General features: G+C 37.3%; 1 protein-coding gene across 5 annotated transcripts in view; it reads left to right on the forward strand.

Annotated features, from left to right (window-relative positions):
* The window catches only part of LOC107696008 (rho guanine nucleotide exchange factor 12-like), a 51,537-nt gene that overhangs the window by 19,060 nt on the left and 11,982 nt on the right, over window positions 1–20,495 (forward strand). For 3 of the 5 annotated variants that reach the window (XM_016496143.1, XM_016496141.1, XM_016496140.1), the window contains exons 3-28: window positions 800–894; window positions 3,087–3,143; window positions 6,871–6,969; window positions 7,956–8,005; window positions 8,206–8,263; window positions 8,338–8,510; window positions 8,688–8,762; window positions 9,175–9,285; window positions 10,068–10,175; window positions 10,322–10,450; window positions 10,530–10,628; window positions 10,698–10,808; window positions 11,754–11,852; window positions 12,855–12,897; window positions 13,641–13,746; window positions 13,852–13,977; window positions 15,164–15,196; window positions 15,784–15,901; window positions 16,553–16,652; window positions 17,503–17,718; window positions 17,811–17,940; window positions 19,074–19,109; window positions 19,442–19,584; window positions 19,723–19,869; window positions 19,949–20,034; window positions 20,140–20,265. In XM_016496143.1, coding sequence (XP_016351629.1) covers window positions 800–894; window positions 3,087–3,143; window positions 6,871–6,969; window positions 7,956–8,005; window positions 8,206–8,263; window positions 8,338–8,510; window positions 8,688–8,762; window positions 9,175–9,285; window positions 10,068–10,175; window positions 10,322–10,450; window positions 10,530–10,628; window positions 10,698–10,808; window positions 11,754–11,852; window positions 12,855–12,897; window positions 13,641–13,746; window positions 13,852–13,977; window positions 15,164–15,196; window positions 15,784–15,901; window positions 16,553–16,652; window positions 17,503–17,718; window positions 17,811–17,940; window positions 19,074–19,109; window positions 19,442–19,584; window positions 19,723–19,869; window positions 19,949–20,034; window positions 20,140–20,265 — 2,674 coding nt within the window. The remainder of the gene's footprint in view (window positions 1–799; window positions 895–3,086; window positions 3,144–6,870; window positions 6,970–7,955; window positions 8,006–8,205; window positions 8,264–8,337; window positions 8,511–8,687; window positions 8,763–9,174; window positions 9,286–10,067; window positions 10,176–10,321; window positions 10,451–10,529; window positions 10,629–10,697; window positions 10,809–11,753; window positions 11,853–12,854; window positions 12,898–13,640; window positions 13,747–13,851; window positions 13,978–15,163; window positions 15,197–15,783; window positions 15,902–16,552; window positions 16,653–17,502; window positions 17,719–17,810; window positions 17,941–19,073; window positions 19,110–19,441; window positions 19,585–19,722; window positions 19,870–19,948; window positions 20,035–20,139; window positions 20,266–20,495) is intronic. The other 2 variants (XM_016496142.1, XM_016496144.1) reach the window with 2 other exon arrangements.

Here is a 20,495-nt window from a genome sequence, read left to right on the forward strand (position 1 = left end):
ATTATTATTATTATTATTTCTGCAGTTTAGCTCCATCTGCTGTCAGAGAGTGAAAGTGCGCTTTCATCCAGAGCGTCTCTCACATGTTCCGCCATGTGCTTCTCGTCCACGCTTGTTCACGTCAGAGTGCGCACCGTCTTTCATGCAGCATACAGCGCTGTTGTGCATTTTGACCAGTTGATGGGAAAAGTATTCTTAAAATGCATTCAAAATTCGGAATAATTTGTAATATATAATTATTCACGGTATTTAGAAGTGCCCACGATAACAATATCGTGCATATTCATTACCGTGATATATCGCATTACCGAATACCGGCACAAGTCTAATAGATTTATTAGCCTATATCATTTATTTCTGATTTGAAATATGAAAAGTAGCTTTGACAAACACGGTCTTTCTCCATTCAAATAGACAGGAGCTATAGTTACATGAATGGAAATATCTGCCCAGGGGCTTTACCAATATGGCCGCAGAGTGAACTAACTCATCTTAAAGGGACCTAGGGAGTTTTGTTTATGGAGAGTTTTGTTCATTTTGTTTTTGGAGATCAGGGCATGTCACACAACCATGTCCATGTTGGCATCTGACAAATTTTACTTGCTTTCACCAAGTGGCAAATTCATTTGTGTTAAATATTGTTAGGTTTGATGTCCTTTAATTTCAGCAACAACAAAAATAAGAGAATATTCTTATATAGTTTATGGTTTCATTATTTGCATTTAGCATTTTTTTTTCACCAGTGTGTTAATGTATTTCATTGACTTTGTATATTGATTTATCCTGTTTGTGTTTACAGAACCAGTAGCATTCTCAGCAGAGACCACCCTCCCGACGAGAGACCCCAAAGCGATAAGCAGCCTGGTACCCCTACACACGAGTTTGACCCTTCAGGTACATTTCTTTCTTTCACACTCTACTCATACAGAATGGCAGTGTTTAGCTGTACTAAATGCTGTCCTGACTGCTCGTGTGTGCGTGTGCTGTGGACTGAAGCACACTGCTCCTCTCACACAGTCTCTTCAGACTCTAAAATGGAAACAGTTTCCTCCACACACAGCACAGATGGAAGGCTGTGCCCGTCCACTAACTGCAGTGGAACGGCTTTAAACAGCGGCATGATTCATACTTGCTGACCATAAACGATGCACATGTTCCTGGCCCCGGTTTTGGCAGTTGAAAGACATTGTGTTTTTCTTTCAAGTTTTGCCTCTGTTTTTCCTCTGGTGAGAGTAGAGAAGGAAAAGCAGTCCTGTGCATGGCCGTTAATGTGAGGTTTATGGTGGAGAACAATGTGATAATCGTATCGATTAAAATGCGATTCACATTGTTTGGATGGGGAGATGTTTTCCTGTTTGATTGAAAGACAAGTGAGATGTTGACAGAATTTCATCAGGGGTCTTTTCAAAGATTTCTGAGCTATTCTGAAGCAGGTTTCACATGTGCATAGTATGTTTTACTGGTTTGATCTAACATAAATATCTCACTTTCACATGTTAGAGAGAATAGCGGTGAATGGAGGATGTGATGCATGTTTATTTCTGATGTTCCTTTGGTGTTGGACTCGCCTCTTCTGATGCACGACTAAAACATCTTAACCACGGTGTGGCGTTCAGTGTCCTCTGGGGTTGGGCGATATAACTTAAAATATAAAATATTTGTTCATTCTTTTGACAGTATTTGATATTGTGTGTTTGTTTTGAATTGGCATATTTTTGTTTTGTTTTTCAACCAAGCAACCATTTTTGTCCACTACTTTCAAAGTGATTAATGCAAAAAAGTAAAATACAGTACAAATTGAGTTAAAAATAATCAATAATGCAATACTATGAAACAATTTTTATTTATATACACCAATATAACATTACAATAATACACAATAATATTTACAGTAATATATATATATATATATTTTAATGAAATATGTCAAATTAAATATTTCAGCAATGACACAAGCATTGGAGTTGAATCAGAGATTCAGAGTGCTGCTGAAATGAGTCCTAAAACCCAGAAACAAGTTAACATTTTTGCATATCCGGTTCCTTCAGCCCAGGTTTTTTGAAGAAGTCTTTGGTCAAATGCCTGAAATAAGGTCTATGGTCAACACAAAACCCTTTGTTTGTTGATTGATGTTTGTTGGTCACAACTTATTTTCTGCAACAGTCCAAGAACAATGGAAAAATCCTGTTGGGTTTTTGTTGAGGGGTCCAGGATGATGCTAACTTCTAGCTTGGCTTGTGCTCTCAGCACTCTGATTCATGGAAATGGATTCAACTTACAAACATCAACAGTTTTGCTGCTTAAATTTAAAGAGATAGTGTTTGAATATCTCTGTCCTTACATTCTTTTGCCCTCAAATTGCAAAATTACCTAGAAACCGAACAAAATATATAGTAAAAATCATTGCACTATTCACAATGTTGCTTAATCTTACATTTCCAGGAAGTTCATTTGAGAATACATTGATATATCGCCCAACCCTAATGTCTTCCCAATATCTCTTCAGGAGTGTCTGAGAAGTGTGGCTCTTTTGTGTGATTAATTTCAGCCCAAAGTTGTATAGCCTTGCGTAATGATGGAGACTATTGTTATAAATCGTATACGTTCCGTTAAACAATATCACTGATTACATTTTTGTGAGACATTCAAGTAGGCAAAGGCTAATCAAGTCCACAGTTTACTCTCTTGTGTTATGATTAACTATGATTAACCATATTTCAAGATGAAAGCAAAAACCAACATCCTTGCGTAATCGTTTTTGAGAATGTTATCTCTCGTTAAAGTACTTTTACCTCGAACTCTGTTTATTGGTTATATCTGCATCTGTGCCAAGCATCGATTTCTGGGTTAACACCTGGAGACCTTAATACCTGAACAACTTATTAATCATTTCGGGGGAGACACTTTGTTAATATGCAAGACCTTGGGGATTTGACTGCTTATCAATAGACAATGAACCATTCCAAAACAGCCACACTGTGTGTATTTGTGCCATTGCTCATTTTTTTCATTTGAGTCCTCTCTCTGTGTCCTCTGTGATATGTGTGTGTGTGTCCCGTGTTCTATCATGATGTTGTGTGGCTCAGACGTGCTGGTGCAGAAGAGTGGATTTGTAGTGGCTGACAGGAGACCTGAGTCTTGTGGTAAGATGATCGTACTGTTGCTGTGTTTCTAGTTTTGTTTTTACTCTTGTGCAGGTGATTCTTCTCCAGCACTGTGAAGTTCAAGTGTTATCAGCGTTTATTTATGTTCAGCTTCCCCGCTGAGTTGATTTTGGGCTCTGTGTGTATTATTGGTAAATAACAGATAGCATTATTCTTAATGGTTCAGAAGATAAAGACTGAGAGAGTCTGGATGCTCTGTTTAAAGGCTGTTACAGATATACTTTAACTATTACATGATAAACTTAGAACTTACTGATGATTTTTTTTTTATCAGTGAGCAAAGTGAAATGTTTGCACTACAGTTCAAAAAATTTGATTAAAAACATTTGATAAACTTTTATATTTTAATATATTTTAAAATGTAATTTATTCCTGTCAGTCGAAGCTGAATTTTCAGCAGCTATTATTATTACAGTTCGTATCAATGTTGAACACAGTTGTGCTACTTAAAGGGATAGTTCACCCAAAAATGAAAATGCTGTCATTAAAAGGTGGGGTAAGTGATTTCTGGTAGCTAATGTTGATATTTCAAATCACCAAAACAAACATGCCCCTACCCCAAAAGGGTCTCGCCCTTATTTTTATAGCTCCGCCCCACACATACGTACGCAACCCAGGTAACGATTGGACTGATGATGGCGGAATCTGCTGTATTATTATCTGCTGTATTAAACATATTATCTTACTTTTCGGACACACTTTGGGAGCTGACGCTTGAAACAGACAGTGGAGGAGGTTTAGACACTCCAGGCTTATAGGGTGTGGAAATGAATGTGTCTTTATCATAGCTGAAGGGAAACACAATACGATTGCAGATGAACAAACAAGCGAACATGACACACGACCATATTCAAGCAGAAGCCAGCATATATTAGTTCTGTGAAACAAAGCAAAACCAATGTTACTCACCTATCGAGAAGAAACAAAGCAACCTCGGCGTCCGATCGCAGGCCTTCCCGCTCCTTGAGTTCTCTCCAGCGCTAGAAAGCTGATCCGAAATTTACACTGGTCCTACTTTTTGCCTTATCGTAAGCCTTCTTTTATTCCGCAGACGTTTTCCTTTTTTGTTTCTTATCTCTGTCTTTCTGTCATTGCTCGGCTAATGTCCGTCCTGTGCACTGAGCTCTGTCTCTCCTCCGCATCATGAATAGACACGCCACTTACTGCTGATTGGCTACAAGTTTGTTTTGGTACTCGGCCCGACTCAGTTTTCTAAAGTGTTTTTGAAAAAAATGCATACCCCACCTTTAATTACACACCCTCATGTTGTTCCAAACCAAAGACCTTCGTTCATTTTCGGAAAACAAATTAAGATATTTTTGATGAAATCCGAGAGTTTTCTGACCCTGTATAGACAGTAGGGCTGTGCAATATTGAAGAAAAATGCGATATGCGATACCTTGTTAAATAATACAATGTTCGATATGCGATACGATATTGCTTTACGTGTGTGAAATCAATTTTAATTATATTTAAAAATTAAAATGATCAATCTTTCTTGGAAAAGAAAGCGTCACTACAACTTCTGAATGTGACCAGCAGTGTTTTAGCCTACATAAAAAGCAATGTCACAAATCTAAAAAAAAAAGCAAGGAAACAAAGATATAAATGAAAAATACAGTGCTTTAACTTTTAACAGAGGGTCAGTGAAGCATGGTTCTGTGATCAGTAGTAAATACTGTTAGTAGTCAGACAGCATAAGTCCGCAAGTAGTTGTTGTCTGCAACTTTTTCTGCACTTAATGACTCTTTTTAACGTCAAGCAAGTCATGTAACTAACAGTCGTATGCCCAGTCTATTCTCTGCTATATGCGTTGACTTAAACATAACTTTTCGCAACGTTCAGAATTAGCCCATTAATAAAATAATAATTCAGATATTGCATGCCATTGCGATTTGCATATCGCAATTTGTAGATTTGCTGTATTTTGATAATTTTGATATTGTGCAGCCCTAATAGACAGCAACACAACTACCATATTCAAGGTCCAGAAAGGTAGTAAGGACTTTGTTAAAATAGTCCACGTGACATCAATGGTTCAACCGTAATTTTATGAAGCTACGAGAATACTTTTTGTGTGCAAAGAAAACAAAAATTTTGACTTTATTAATCAATTTCTTCTCTTCCATGTGAGTCTTCGACGCACGTTCATGACAGTACCTCGACACGTGTGTGGTGCTGCTGATGCTGGAGCCGGTGTTCTGACAGAATGTCCATCTCTCTTAGTTCATCGTCTGTATATTCTGGTTGAATAAGTAAGGCTGGGAAAAAATTGCAAGTCATCCTATGTACAGCGTGCTTCATCCTCTGCTTGTAAACAAGGTGCAGTGCATCTGGGTTCTAAGGCAGGCTACGCCGGCTCCTGCATCAGCAGCACCAAATGCATACGTCGAGGTACTCTCGTGAACGCTCGCCGAAAAAATTGTTGAAAAAAGTACTTTTTTTTTGGTTTTCTTTGCACACAAAAAGCATTCTCGTAGCTTCATAAAATTAAGGTTGAACCACTGATGTCAAATGGACTATTCTATTGATGTCCTTACTAACTTTCTGAGCCTTGAACTTGGTAGTTGCATTGCTGTCTATGGAGGGTCTGAAAGCTCTTGGATTTCATCAAAAATATCTTAATTTGTGTTCCGAAGATGTTTGGAAAGATGTGAAGGTGTGTAATTAATGACAGAATTTTCATTTTTGGGTGAACTATCCCTTTAACATTTTTGTAGAAACCGTAATACATTTTTTTCAGTATTCCTTGTTGAATATAAAGAACAGTTTTTATTTAAACATTTATTTTATAACAAATACTTTTTATAAACTATTATTATTGCGTTAACTCCAGAAAATGTTTAATTCATGATATTTTATTTGTTATATAATTAGTTGTAATTTGGAGGGTTAAATCTGACAGACAGCATCTGTATGGTGTCCAATTAGCAAGAAAATAAATGATTTATTAAATAGTCAAATTAAAATGACTTATGAAAAACATGTTTACAGTAATGCACTTGGAATCATAGCACTGGATCACCCTGTTTCAGAAGTATATCCGTAACACCTAAACATCACATGTAATATAATCAATTACCAGTTCTCTCTGTTAAATTCAATCTTTTCAAATTCAGTCATGACCATTAAGATCAAGTACTTTTCATAATACATACAAGGATATGAGAAAGATATGTGATATAACTATAGGTAAAGCACTGTTTACAAGGAAACTCTTCACTCTGTGGGGTATATTACATCTGTGTGTGACTGTTTGAGCAGTTCATATTCATTTCTGTGATCTGAGAACTGCGGCTTTTGTTTTCAGATCTGATGAGCTATCAGTTTTGAAAGTAGGCCCATCTCTCACACTGCAGCATTAGATGACCGTGATAACCCACGTCTCCACTGCTCTCATCATTTCTTGTATCTTTCCATTATTCTGGGAAGGGGGCTAGATTTTAAATGGATTGCGAGATTGATGCCTTCATTTCACAACTCTGCAGATTTTTTTATGTTGCCAAGTACGTTATGCCTGTGACTGTCTGCGCTTACTTACCCTGTCAGTTCGATCAGGTATTGGAGTCATTGTTACTGTAATCTGCTTTGATAGGCCTCTCCTGATGAATGCTTTAATAAAGACATTGGCAATCCAGTAAAATCGGTTTCATAGCTCCTTTCATAGCTCAATTTCTCTCTCCTCTTGTTCTCTCCCTTCCTCCAGGGCTGGTTCAGAGATGCGTGATCATTCAGAAAGATGAGAACGGCTTTGGGCTGACCGTCAGTGGGGACAACCCTGTTTTCGTGCAGCTCGTCAAACAGGGTAAGATGCCCGTCTATCACGTTGGCTCCGCCCACATCAGCTTCTGTGGGCGTCTGTCGAGACTCTCCCCTTCCCAGGCTTGATACGACTTGGCTGCAATTCAGAAATGGAGCTAATGTGCTCTGAGCAGGACCAAGAGGACACCTAAAGCATTATAAAAGAGAAGCAGGGCTGCAAATACATTAAATAAAGTTTTAAATAAACAATGCATATTATATAAACACATTTAAGGATGATATATATTATATAAACACACAAATTTTTAATCACAAGTACATTTAAAGATAAAAATTAAGTTGAATTTTTTTTATTTTTTTTTTTATTTTATTTTATTGTTGACTGTTGAATCTGAAGCTGATATGGCAATAAATGTAAATACAACCAACATCTGAGTTTGTGAAAATTACATAGTGTGCATGTCTTTCTAAAGACTGTAAGTGTGTTTTCTACCGAATAAAATTCAATATGGCGTCTACCCTGACTAAAGTCTATAAGCTTTGACCATTAAAAAAAAAAAATGTGAATGTTACTCAACTTACTCGTTTTTTAAGTCTGAACAGCAAAAATATATCTAAATATAAATGGTATTTATAAAACTTTTTTTGATCTTAGTCTGAAAGGTGGTCATTCAGGACATAATACACATCTCATACAGTGTGGAATATTCTCTAGAAGTACACTCATAATTGCTCAGCTTTCTCAAAGTTTTTAACTGCATGACATTGTAGTGAATAGTGATCGAGTGAGCATGTTTACATGAGACGTAATTGCATGAATACCCAAAATGGAGGTTTCTTCATTTGCAAAATGACAGTGAAAACCAATTTGTGTGCCATGTAAATGGAGCACATAAACCACATAGCAATGTGCTGAAAAACCACCCAGAACCCCTTAGCAACCAGATGGCAGCACTCTGGCAACCACCCGCTGCACCAGAAAATGCTTTCAATTCATAATCGTCATAATCGTCTCCTGTCTTTTGGTAGATGGCGCTGCAATGCGTGCAGGTGTTCAGACGGGGGACAGGATCATTAAGGTGAGACGCTTACAGATGCAAGAGCTATATTTCTCACTGCCCACTCCTCTCTCTTCACCACTGCATTTCAGCATCTGTCTATTCTGCCACCTGCTGGTCACAAAATGACCTCATGTTTGAGTCTGTATAAGAGAACTCGCATGTATATGGTTTTATAGTCAGATTAGATTGCATTTTAATGTTTGTCTCCTCTGCTTTAGGTGAACGGGACATTGGTGACGCAATCGAACCATGTTGAAGTGGTGAAATTAATCAAATGTGAGTATAAATCATTTGCTTGGGTAAAGACGACATGTTTCCACTGCTGACCAAAACTCATTTGTTTTTCACAGCCGGCTCATATGTAGCCCTCACAGTATTAGGCCGGCCTCCTGGGTTGCCCCAGATCCCCCTCTCTGAGGTAGACGTGGCTCTCGGGTCACCGGGGGGTTATGGGGACCCTTTTGTTACATCTCCAAACTCTTACAATGCAGCGGAACGCACCTCCTCTCCTCTGGTATCATGGGTAAGACGCCCATACGCCCATTCCTGAAAATTGTTTTCCCATCTGATTTTGTTTTGTTTTTCATTTTGTGTTTATTTGTTGTAAGTTCACTTCCTCATATCTCTCCTACTATAAAATTACGTAATCAATATTTATTATTTGCTCCTCCTGGTCGTTTGTCAACCCAACCCTACATAGGAAGAGAACAGTGCTCCACTCAACCAAAGAATGGACAACAAGAGGATGGTGTCCAAAGAGCAACAGGACATACAGGTCAGAATCTAAATATCAGACTCAAAACTACTAGTTTAAAGTGGGCACACATGCTACTTTCAATTTCACAAAGTGTGCCTGTCAGTAAAGTGTTGAGTTACAGAGCTGTATTGTTGCAGTATGACTTAAGTTGATAAGAATGAGGCCTTTCCTGCTGGGAGGTAATTTAGAGCTTTAGTATAGCTGATAAGTGAGAGGTTAGACTTAAGCTCCTCCCACTATGTTTCGACACAGTTACCACCTTCACATGTCTTGTAAACAAAGATCTGTCATTCTCATTGTCTTGGAGAGCAACACAGAAGTAGACATTTACAGAGCAGAGCAACAAGTTAGGTTTTACTCGTCTGTTAACATTTTGACTGTGTGTGTACGAGATCTGATTATATAGTATATGAAAATGTCTCTTCTATAGGGACTGAAGGAGGGCTATAGCAGAACTCCTACACCCAAACCACTACGGGATATCCAGGAAGTCAAGAAGCACATTCCACATCAGCAGGGCCAGCTTAACAGGGCTACACATGTATGACATTTCTGAGTCTGACCAGTTTAATTCAAAGCATGTTTTATTCAAAGCGTCAGTAACACACTGTTAGGGAGTGGTCAACCGATTTGGATATAGCTAGAGAGACAGATTGTTTGATTATAAATATGTATATATCATATAATATTAAAGTTTACACAAAAATCTTACACAGCCCAACCGTTTTCATCACTGATATATTGATGATGATAATAAGAAATGAGTATCAAATAAGCTGATTAGAATGATTTCTGGAGGATCATATGACAAATTCAGCTTTGCCATAACAGGAATAAGTTACATTTTAAAATATATTATATAAATATGAAATATATAATATGTATTTAAATATATAATATATATTTAATATATAAAAAGAGACAAGTTTACATGTTAAATGGTAATATTTCCCAATTTTACAGTATTTTTGATCGAATAGATGCAGCATTGGTGAGCATAAGATGAGATTTTTAATGTTTTTAAAAGCCACCTCTTATTTTATCTTAAATCATATCTTATAAAAAAATCTTATTTTCTTATCTAATTAAAAATTATTTAAAAACCTGAAATTAAAATATATTTGTAAAAATGTGTATTTTTGGGTAATAGCAGCTTCCACTTGTTTCTTTAAGCGATCATTTTTAGGCAGTCTTCAGATATATTATATATTGATATTTTGCTTGACCATTAATTAGAAATTATGTTTGTTTCAAAAGATCTTGAATCTGATTGAATAGCTTTGAATTATGCGTGCACGTATTGACTGTAAATCTATGCTTTAGGTGAGTCTGTGTCTCAGGAACAGTGAAGATGGCTGTTGGGTGGATGAGGATCAGTATAAGAGAGATTTCAGCCCGGAGGGTTTCTGGAGTGGAAGTTCAGTGTCACATGTAAGTGTACACGGCGCTCCCTTTTCTTTGAGATATCTTCACTGATCTCAGTTAAACAGTGGCACTTATCACGAGTGTATTCGGTGGCTCTTGTTCCATGCTTCCCTCTGGTGTAATTAATTGTGTTTATGGTGTGTGATGTGCAGGTCCAGCGCCAGTTCTACCCGGCCTCTCCAGAGAGCCAAAGGGAATCCAACTGTTCCAGTCCGAAGAGCACCCCCAGAGACCGCCTCAACTCTTGCCCCTCCCCTGAGGTTGAGGACGGCTCCGACCTGGTGAGAACCATTGCTTTCGACAGACCTTTCCGCCTGATTTCTGATGAGCATGATTGTCACACCTCTCTACTTCCCGTAGGATTCTCGTTTCTCATCCACCATAGGGAGCCCACCCTCCCGCCTGGCGTCAGAGATCATTGCTGCTGAAGATGATGACTTTGACACCGAGCAGGAGCAGGTATTTTTAGTTCCTTTCCTTCCGTGGTCTTGTTCACCTGCCTTTTTAACCAGATCTGACGTGTCTCAGGTGAACGGACAGTGCATCTGCTTCCAGAGTATCGAGCTGCTCAAGACTCGCCCCGCTCATCTTGCTGCCTTCCTGCACCATGTGATCTCTCAGTTTGACCCTGCACCTCTGGTGAGTTCCAGCAGTAATTAGCAGTGCTTGCTAAGGCAAGCAAGACTATCGATCATTCTTTCTAAGCAATCAGATTTATGGTTTTCACCTGATGGGCAATAAAACAGACAAAAGAATCTCATGGAGTTGTTTTGAAGAAGTGATTAGAATTTGGATTAAGATTTTTGCTCAAATCTGGCTTTTTTTAGACCAACTTTTTAAGCTATAAGCATGTCTGCATAGATTTGGTTCACCATATGTGAGAATTTAAATTGTTTTGCCGTTGATTATGCTTTTCATGTGGGAAGGATCCAAATCTCAGTGCATTCATTGCAGAAAACATTGTTTTAAGAAAAGGAAATTGTAGCATACATAATATTTCACTGAAGTCTTCATGCATGTCACACGCTCTGATGTAACAACCAGTTGCACAATGAAAGCACAATAAACCACTCAAAAATCCAAACTGCATGTTTGGGCTAAGATGCACTGACAAAAATCAGTTTTTAATCAAATTTCAAAAACTTAAGAAGAAATTAATAAAAAAAAAATTAAATTGAATTAAATAAACAAAAAAAGAAGGAAAAAAAAGATTTTTGATGCCTGTTTGAGCACAGTTATAGAGTTATGGATAAAGACACACTACTGTTATGGATAAAGATAATCTACTGTTCAAATAAATATTTATTATCAATGTGGAAAATGTCACCTATTTGAAATACAAATATTTTGTGACGTCTTTACTGTCAATTTTAATCAGTTTATTGCATCCTTGCTGGATAAAATTGTTAATAATAATAATAATAATAAAAAAAAAAACTCCTGACCCCTAATATTTGTAGCATAGTGTTTATTGGTGACTATATCGGTATCATCAGTAATGTTTTAAAGTAAAGGGATACAAATTCACAAATCTGTCTCAAATTGCTATATTTATCACTCCCTGAATCTCACTTCCCTCCACAGCTCTGCTACCTGTACGCTGACCTCTACAAACAGACCAACTCCAAAGAAACACGGCGGATCTTCATGGACTTCTTGATGTTCTTCATAGACCGGGGGGCAGTAAGTGGAGCTTTTCACACCTCATCTCTTCTCGCTCAAACCCATCATTGTCTGCTCTGCCTTGATATCATTTGGTCTGCGGGCAAGTTGAGGCAAAAGCCTGTATCCACCCAGATCAACCGTGCCTTTTGTCCTGAGAGGTGTGTGAAGGGTTACTCCTTTCCCAGCAACCTCAGGGTCAGGAAGCAAACACGCTCTCAGACAACCTTTTACCTCCACGGTCATCGCATATTGTTGTTCTCAAACTCTGTGTGTGTGTGTGTGTGTGTGTGTGTGTGTGTGTGTGTGTGTGTGTGTGTGTGTGTGTTTCATGTGTACTTATTGGTGTACTTAAATCAGGTGGCTGATTTAACCCTCTGGTATTGTTCATTTGGGAGTCACACTTGTGTTGTTCGCGGTCAAAAGTGACCGGACACCTGAAATGTGTCTTTTGTGTATTTTGAGAGAATTTTATGGTACTAATTAATATTTATGCAATAATTATGATACATTTTTCCAATTTCAATAATACAAAAATATATTTTTTTCTAATGTTTTTCTGTTGCTTTTCAATTATGGCAGTATTTCATGTTAAAATTGAGACAATGCCTTTAAAATCCAATTTTTGAAGTCAGATTAGTGCCAAAAGTAAAAAAAAAAAGTAACAAGAATGACCAGGAATGCTTTATCAGAGATTAATCACTCTGATTTCAACCTCTTGTTTAAGTTTTCTGGCTCAATTTTGCCAAATTGTTACAGCCACACCAGTTCATTTTTGTGTGTATAATGTGTGTGTGTGTGTGTGTGTGTGTGTTTGAGTGGGTGCGTGTCTTCCCTGCAGCAAACTTTGTTCTCTTTCTGCCAGTTGGACGGGTAGCTCATTTGGAACTTGTGCATATCTTTTCCCACAGCTCTGCTGTTTTGTTACCTTGTTATTGTAGTGTTTGTAGTTGTTTTGCAGGAGAAAAAAAACTGCCGCTTTTGTCAGAAAGCCCTTTTTAATTTATTATTTTCATTCAACAGAATTTGAAAGTCGCTGTGCCTGAATCCATCTCCTCTGAGCTCGGTAAGCACAGTTAATTTTAGAAGCGTCTTAATGGAAGCACAAACGTCGTTCTCACACTCGCACTGTTGTTTGTGTGTTCATTTCAACATCCAACCACATAATCATTTCTCAGCCCTCGGTGGGAAACCTGCAATTGTTCAGAAAGCACAAATCCTGTTTAACATTCATGTTGACTCTTCATGTAATTATGGATTTAGCTTCTGAAGGACTTGGTCACTCTGCCAGTGTGTCATGTTGACATGTTTAGTGATGCATACTGGTGCCGTTTCTGTTCATGCAGGTTGTTTACTGGTCATGTATGGGTGTGTATTTGTGAGAATTGTTTTTGTTTTGTATGTACCTAGCTATAATTTGTGGGCAAAATTATCCTTTGGGTACATTTGAGGATGTCGTCAGTTGAAAATTGATTTATAAATCATGCAAGATGTTTTCTTTTAAATAAGATTTTGGTTTGTCTAAAGCAATTATTAATACATTTTTTATAAAAACTATTTTTTTGTATTATATGTCCCCGTTTAATTTATGTGTATGTGAGTCTGACATTGTCAGCATTGTCACGCAGACAGTAAAGCTTGATATCACCTAGATTATTGGATCAGCTAATGATCCCAGTGAGGATTTGCTCAATAAACATACTAAAAATTGTGTTTATTGAAATGGAAAAAAAATGAAAGCCTAAACTTAAATTCATATAAAACTATGAAACATGTGACTACTCATTTTTTGTGTGTACATGTATTCAGAGCGGCGGAGACCAGAGCTGATTCCAGAGGAATTACACAGGCAATGTATACAGACAATGCAGGAAACTCTCCTTCCAGATGTACAGAGAAACTTGGAGGACTTCAGGTCAGGAATATAGACATTCTCATTTCATCACTAACCTGTACTGCCACGTTGCACTTTTTCAGATTGACAGTAACACGTACAAAACAACTGCATCCACTCTTACAGGCAGAAGCGCAGTATGGGCTTGACCCTGGCTGATGTAGAGCTGTCTCGTCTGGACTCTGAACAGCTGGTTCTAGAGAGAGAGAGATCATGCGCTGAAAACATCCTCTCCAAGATAGATGACGTTCTGTGAGAATCACACACAGTCTTTTAATCACTCTGCATCAGGGCTGGGCGGTGATATTAAACAAAACAATATACTTTTTATTTGCCCATTAAGTTTTTCTTGACATTCATGACAATAGTCTAGTTTTGCAATCTATCATCGTCTTAGTATGAAAGCTATCAATAATATGTATGATTTAATCTTCAGTTGCAAAAATGTTATAATTTGAATCATGAATATGTATTGATATTAGTGCTGTCAAACGATTAATCGCGATTAATTGCATCCAAAATATTTTGAAAATATATACTTATTTACATGTATATATAATATATTAATATTAATATATTTAATATATAATCACATTTTTCTTAAATATTTACATCCATGTGTGTGTATTTATATATACATAAGAAATATTATATACACAGTACACACATTATGTAAACACAAACTTTTATTTTGAATGCGATTAATCGCAATTAATCGTTTGAAAGCACTAATATACATATATAATTAAATATTTGTTCTGAATCTGCTTGGCTTCAGTGGCTGTTTGGCTAAGATTTAAATGATAAAAGTCTTCAAATGGATAAAAAATCAAGTATTATCACCCTTTATTTAAGAGTTTGATTTATGTATTTCAAATACATAAATATCAAAATACAAATCAAGTCAATAGACAGAAAAAAATATTTAGCTATTTTACTAAATAATAATTATCTATATTGTTATCACCCTTATAGCATTTTTTTTATCTGTTTCAGAGCAAATACATAAATATAAAAATAAAAATGTTATATTGTCAATAGACTAAAAAAACAAATTGAGAAATTATTTAGCTATATAGTTTAATAAAAAAATTGTCTATATTGTTTTCAAATAAAAAATGATTAGCTATATAATTATCACCGTTTTAGCCCTTTAATTGAGCTATTTCATTGCAAATTCATAAATATCAATACTGTCAATAGACTAAAAAGATTTGAGAAATTATTTAGCTATATTGCTAAATAAAAATTATTTAGCTTTTTTGTTCAACATTTAACTTGTTTATGCATTTAAGGGAAAAATATGTAAATATCAAAATATATTTTGAATATCCTACTCCACATTCTCAAGATTGTCTGCTCAGCAACTGTTCTCCATCTTACACGCTTTTTAAACATGTCTATATATAATTTTATAACTTACGCGTGTCTCTTTCAGGTTGACTTCACAACCCACAGAAGAGGAGAAATGGTGAGAATTTTTCATGTTTTCCTCCAGCAAACCTCATCCATAATGATCGACAATAAAGACATTAAGGATGAGGGTTATTTGATCGTGCGTAAAGATGTTGCGTTAGATTTATTTGTAAATTGCCAGCCTGGGGTATGCCAGCATATTGACACTTGACACAAATGCAAGATGCTGCAGAACAGAGCGACTTAATGCAATTTCTAATCTTCATGCATTTCCTAGTCCTCATTTACCATAATGTTGGCAAACATATTTGAGATGCCATATGGAAACACCACAAGCCTGTATGATTTATGAATGTACAGGACATATGTGAGAAGATAGATGGTGAACTTGTGCGCATGTGCACGTGAGTTTTTGAGACATATGGCAGAAGGCACAATAAGATAGGAGTCATGTGGAACAGAAGGAGTTGGCCACATGGAGCCAACAGCACTCAACAGGCACAACACAGCCCTCAGAGACTCGAATCTAAATTAGGAAATGAAAGACTTTGATGCTCAACGCTGTGCTCTAGTTACTACGCTTGGACAGGGAGTGAGAAAACAGTTCAATTCAACCCTAATACACAATTTTGTCTTTTCCAGCAACACCATACAGTATGTGATCTTTATGTACATGAAGCATCTGGGAGTTCGAGTGAAAGAGCAACGAAACCTGGAGTCCAAACGAGTTCGAATTAATTTTCTTCCTTCCAAACTAAGGGTATGTGTTTGTACTGTTTTCTGACGCCTCACATTTTCACAACACGATCACATAACTCTCTTCCAAAACCTGACTTGCTGTCTAAATAGGCAGTTACCTTCTGAGGGAACATTCTAATGGAAATTCTTTTGACTGATTTGGAACGTTCTTTGTAAAATACTTTGACATTAGTATAGTTTTATGTCAGCATATTAATCTAATAAATATAAAAATGAATCGCGCACACGAATTGATGTCTTTTTTGGTTTTCGTTAGATAATTATAAAAATAATTGTAAAATCAAAATACAATTATGTATTACTACTGTGCTGTAATAATTTAAATATTTTACTACACTGCGCAGGAAGATTTTGTGGTCATGTTGAACCCAATGGAATCACATTGATTTGATGTAAATGCACGAACACGATCCATGCAATCCATTTACAATGAACATTTTTCTCATCTTGTATGTATTGTGAAATTTAGCATGTCATGGAGATGATACATTATTAGTGTGGCATAATTGTTTGGCCTTCGATGTCCGGAGCACGCTTATAATGTCTGAAATACTCCCTCTGTAGGCAGTTTACTAGGTTATGGAACAAAGCAGTTGTCTTCCAATGGCAAAGTCGTTATCCTGAGGATTGTTGTTTTATTCTTCCTGAACAGAAAAGCAAAACAGAGAAGGAAGGGGAGGAGAAACTGAAAAAGCCTCGCTTTCCCATCCGGGTGCCCCCGCGGTGGCCCAGTCGCTTCGATTCAGTACCATGTAAGTCTAGTGCAAAGTTCTACAACCTGCAGCTATTGAAGACACAGACTTTTTTCTTAAGGCTTTGAACTTTTTTGCGGATTCAAATCCAGAATTAACCAGTGGCTGGTTTGAAAAAAAAAAAAAAGTGTTCTGGACATGTATTGTTTACCAGCTATGAAACTGTCTTTGATGTTATTTAATTAAAAACAGACATATTAGTAGGCTTGGCTTGTTTTTTTGTTTGTTTTTTAGTAAACATGTTCATCTGCAGTCAAATATACACTACCATTCAAAATGTACACAAGTACTGCTTTTATTTAGCAAGTATTGATCAAAGGTGACAGCACATTTTATAGACATTTTATAGATAAAGAGATTTATTTTAATATCAAATAAATGCTATTCTTTTGATATTTCTATTAATCAAAGAATCCTGAAAAAAAATCATGGGTATCATGGTTTCCACAAAAATATTAAACAGCTGTTTTCAACATGTTTCTTGAGCAGCAAATCAACATATTTCTGAATTATTTCTGAAGAATCATGTGACACTGACGACTGGAGTAATGGTTTCTGAAAATTCAGATTTACCTTCACAGGAATAAATTAAATTTTAAAATATATTACAATAGAATAAAGTTACATTTGATCAAATAAATGCAGCCTTGGTGAGCTTAAGAGACTTTCAAAAAAAAATTTTTTTTAAATGACCACAAACTTTTGGTAGTGTAGTGAATGTTAGGCCTGAAAGCTTGCGATTTCTGGCAATTTCTAAAAGCAGAAGACTTGCCCTCATTTTGCTTTCCTTCCTCTGGGTGGTGAAAGATTCATGTTGATGTTGAATCTTGTTTGGTGTGTGTTTGAGCAGCTGGGAGGGCCGGGGACAACATCAAGCATCGGCCTCAGAAGCAGATGTCTCAGCCAGCTTTGGGCGGGTCAGAGCTGATAGAGGGTGGACGTCTGCGGGGCAGTCAGTCGAGTGAGGGCTCAGACCTCCTACAGAGCCCGTGTTTGATCACCTCTCCCCCCTTCAGCGCCTCTTACGGCTCACCGTCAGACCCCTCGGGCAGGGACTCAGAGTTTAGTGAGTACTGCATCTCCATCTCATTCATCTGAGTGATTGTTCCTTTCATTTCCTGGACATGCCGTCTGAAACTGGCTCTTCTGTGTGCTCAGGTATGAGCCCGTCTGTGATGGTTCCCCGGCTCAGTGATGGGCTGCAGTCTGGAGATGTGCTGGACAGCATCTACCCACCCTGTGACTACATCCCGTACAACATGGACCAACTAGATGAAGATGCAGACAGGTGCATGTTTAAAAGCTTATGCAGCAAAGCATGTTTTTTTTTTTTTCAAGCATAGTCTTGATCTGTCTCAACACGTGGTCGCATTTACTGTTGTTTTGCAAAATTTTGTCAGCAGAATACAACCAATTCAGTAGATATCTGCGCAGTTGTGAGTATCACATTAGTGCAGAAAGGTTGCTTCATGCATCTCTACACTCTTGACAATGGACCGTTTTGTTTTGTTTTCTTTTCTGCCAGCAAAATTTTGTTGAAATTTCACTAATGTGACCACACCTTTAGTGTTTGATGGTAAAACACTAATAATTCAACTTCTTTTCTCACTATGTTAAAGGGATGGTTCACCCAAAAAATTAAAATTACTTCAAGATGTACTTAACCTCAAGCTATCCTCGGGGTATATGACTTTCATCTTTCAAATGAATACAATCTGAGTTATATTAAAAAATGTCCTGGCTCTTTCAAGCTTTATAATGGCAGTGAATGGGGTCGAGATTTTGAAGCCCAAAACAGTGCGTCCATCCATAATAAAAAGTACTCCACATGGCTGAAAAAAGACTTTCTTGAAACTAAGCAATGCATTTTTTAATGTAACTCTGATTGTATTCGTCTGAAAGACAAGGATGGCTTGAGGGTGAGTAAAAAGATAGGATGGCTTAAGGATGAGTAAATCATGGGGTAATTTTCATTTTTGGGTGAACTATCCCTTTAAGGATAGTGTTATATCAATTATTGGTAGATACTACAGGTTTTCATTTCTTTGTTTTCTTTTTCTTTCTTTTTTTGCACTTATCCATATCGATTTGATGTAGAATATTTAATTGTGCATGCTCATTGTTGCTCATTTTGAATACCTTTGCCACTCATTTAAAGTTAATATTTTAAATAAAAATTAAATAACACTGTTAAATATAATCTTCATCAAATCTCAAAATGAATATCCATTTTTTAAGCTGTACATAATGTTGCGTTGTCTAATTTCATTTGTATCATTTTTTTAATTATTATTTTTATGATATTAATATGAACCTTTTTTGCTTATCCATAAAATGATTTATCGTATCATACCAGGATTTTAATATCAGTGTGGTCACTTTGTGTCAGTGAAGTGTGAGCAAGTATGTCCTGTTTTCCAGACTCCTTGATGGGGGCACACCTAAACTGAGTAGAAGGTACTGGACACTGGCTGCTGTCGATCACCCACATCACTCTATACACTGTCCTAACCAGTAGCGACAATCGATAAAAGCTATTTATTTTTTCCCTAACCAGCTGTAATGAGGACATTTTCTCCACTGCCTGGTTTCTGTTTTGTGCTAGGCTGCCATGCTCATAGTGCAATCTTATTTGTTCAAAGTATCTACCACATTGAGCATCAAAAATTAACCCTCTTTTTGATGAGCTTCCTGTGTGTTTGTCCTCTTATTGTGCACCAGCTCTCACATTCAGATACACATTGAGCTTAATGAGATTGTTAATCTATGTACCATCTCCTCCCTCACAGGTTTGAAGAGTTGCAAAGTGAGGATGATCAGGGGAGTGATGTTTACTCTGATGTAGATCCTCCAAACTGGCAGCAGCTGGTCGGGCGTGATGTTTTAGCAGGCCTGACGCCCCACGAGATAAAGAGACAAGAAGTCATTAATGGTACGATCTTGTTCGCTTTTCACTACATAAATCAGACAGGTGCACGTCAGATTTAACGTGCACAATGCATTGTTAGAGCTGCCGTTTTGGTTTTTGGGTTGCTTTTGAAGTAACTCTCAGTCTATCTGATGCTCCCAGAACTATTCTACACGGAGCGAGCCCATGTACGCATGCTGAAGGTCCTAGACAGTGTCTTCTACCAGAAGCTCACCCGAGACAACATACTGCCCCCTGCTGACATCAAGAACATATTCACCAACCTGGAGGAAATCGTCCAGTTGCACAGTATGTTTTCTTCCAATCATTTTTTATTCCGATAAACCATCATGTTTCAGATCATGGCATCTGCTGTTTAAAATTTCAGTGAGGATAGCAGATCAAATGTTGGCGATACGCAAGAAGAACGAGACATCGGTCATCGACCACATAGGAGATGAGTTGCTGTCTTGGGTAAGGGCTCATGTTTTGCTCGTATCCTGTGGCCGTTGTGGTAGGTATTCTCTGGGTGATAAGACTCCCACACGCTCACAAATCCTCTGGCTTGTTGTTTTCTAGTTCAGTGGTGGAGAGGAGGAGAAGATCAAGCAAGCAGTGGGCACTTTCTGCAGTAACCAGCCCTTCGCCCTGGAGCTCATCAAATCCCGGCAGAAGAAGGACCAGCGTTTCACCTCCTTCATGCAGGTGGGTCGAGACTCCTCGCTGGCCGCAGGGCCGTGAGAGCTGCAGTTCACTTGAGAGAGACTGTGTTTGGAGCATTACAGACATACAGTACAGTGCTGTTCAAAGTTTTGGGGTCAGTAAGATTTTTAAAAAATTATTTTGAAAGATGTTTCTTATACTCATCAACACTGCATTTATTTAATCAAAAAAACTAAAACAACAACAACGTAAAATTGATATGTTATTACAAT

The sequence above is a fragment of the Sinocyclocheilus anshuiensis genome, unplaced genomic scaffold, assembly GCF_001515605.1.
Source record: "Sinocyclocheilus anshuiensis isolate Anshui unplaced genomic scaffold, SAMN03320099.WGS_v1.1 scaffold790, whole genome shotgun sequence".
NCBI classification, from domain to species: domain Eukaryota; kingdom Metazoa; phylum Chordata; class Actinopteri; order Cypriniformes; family Cyprinidae; genus Sinocyclocheilus; species Sinocyclocheilus anshuiensis.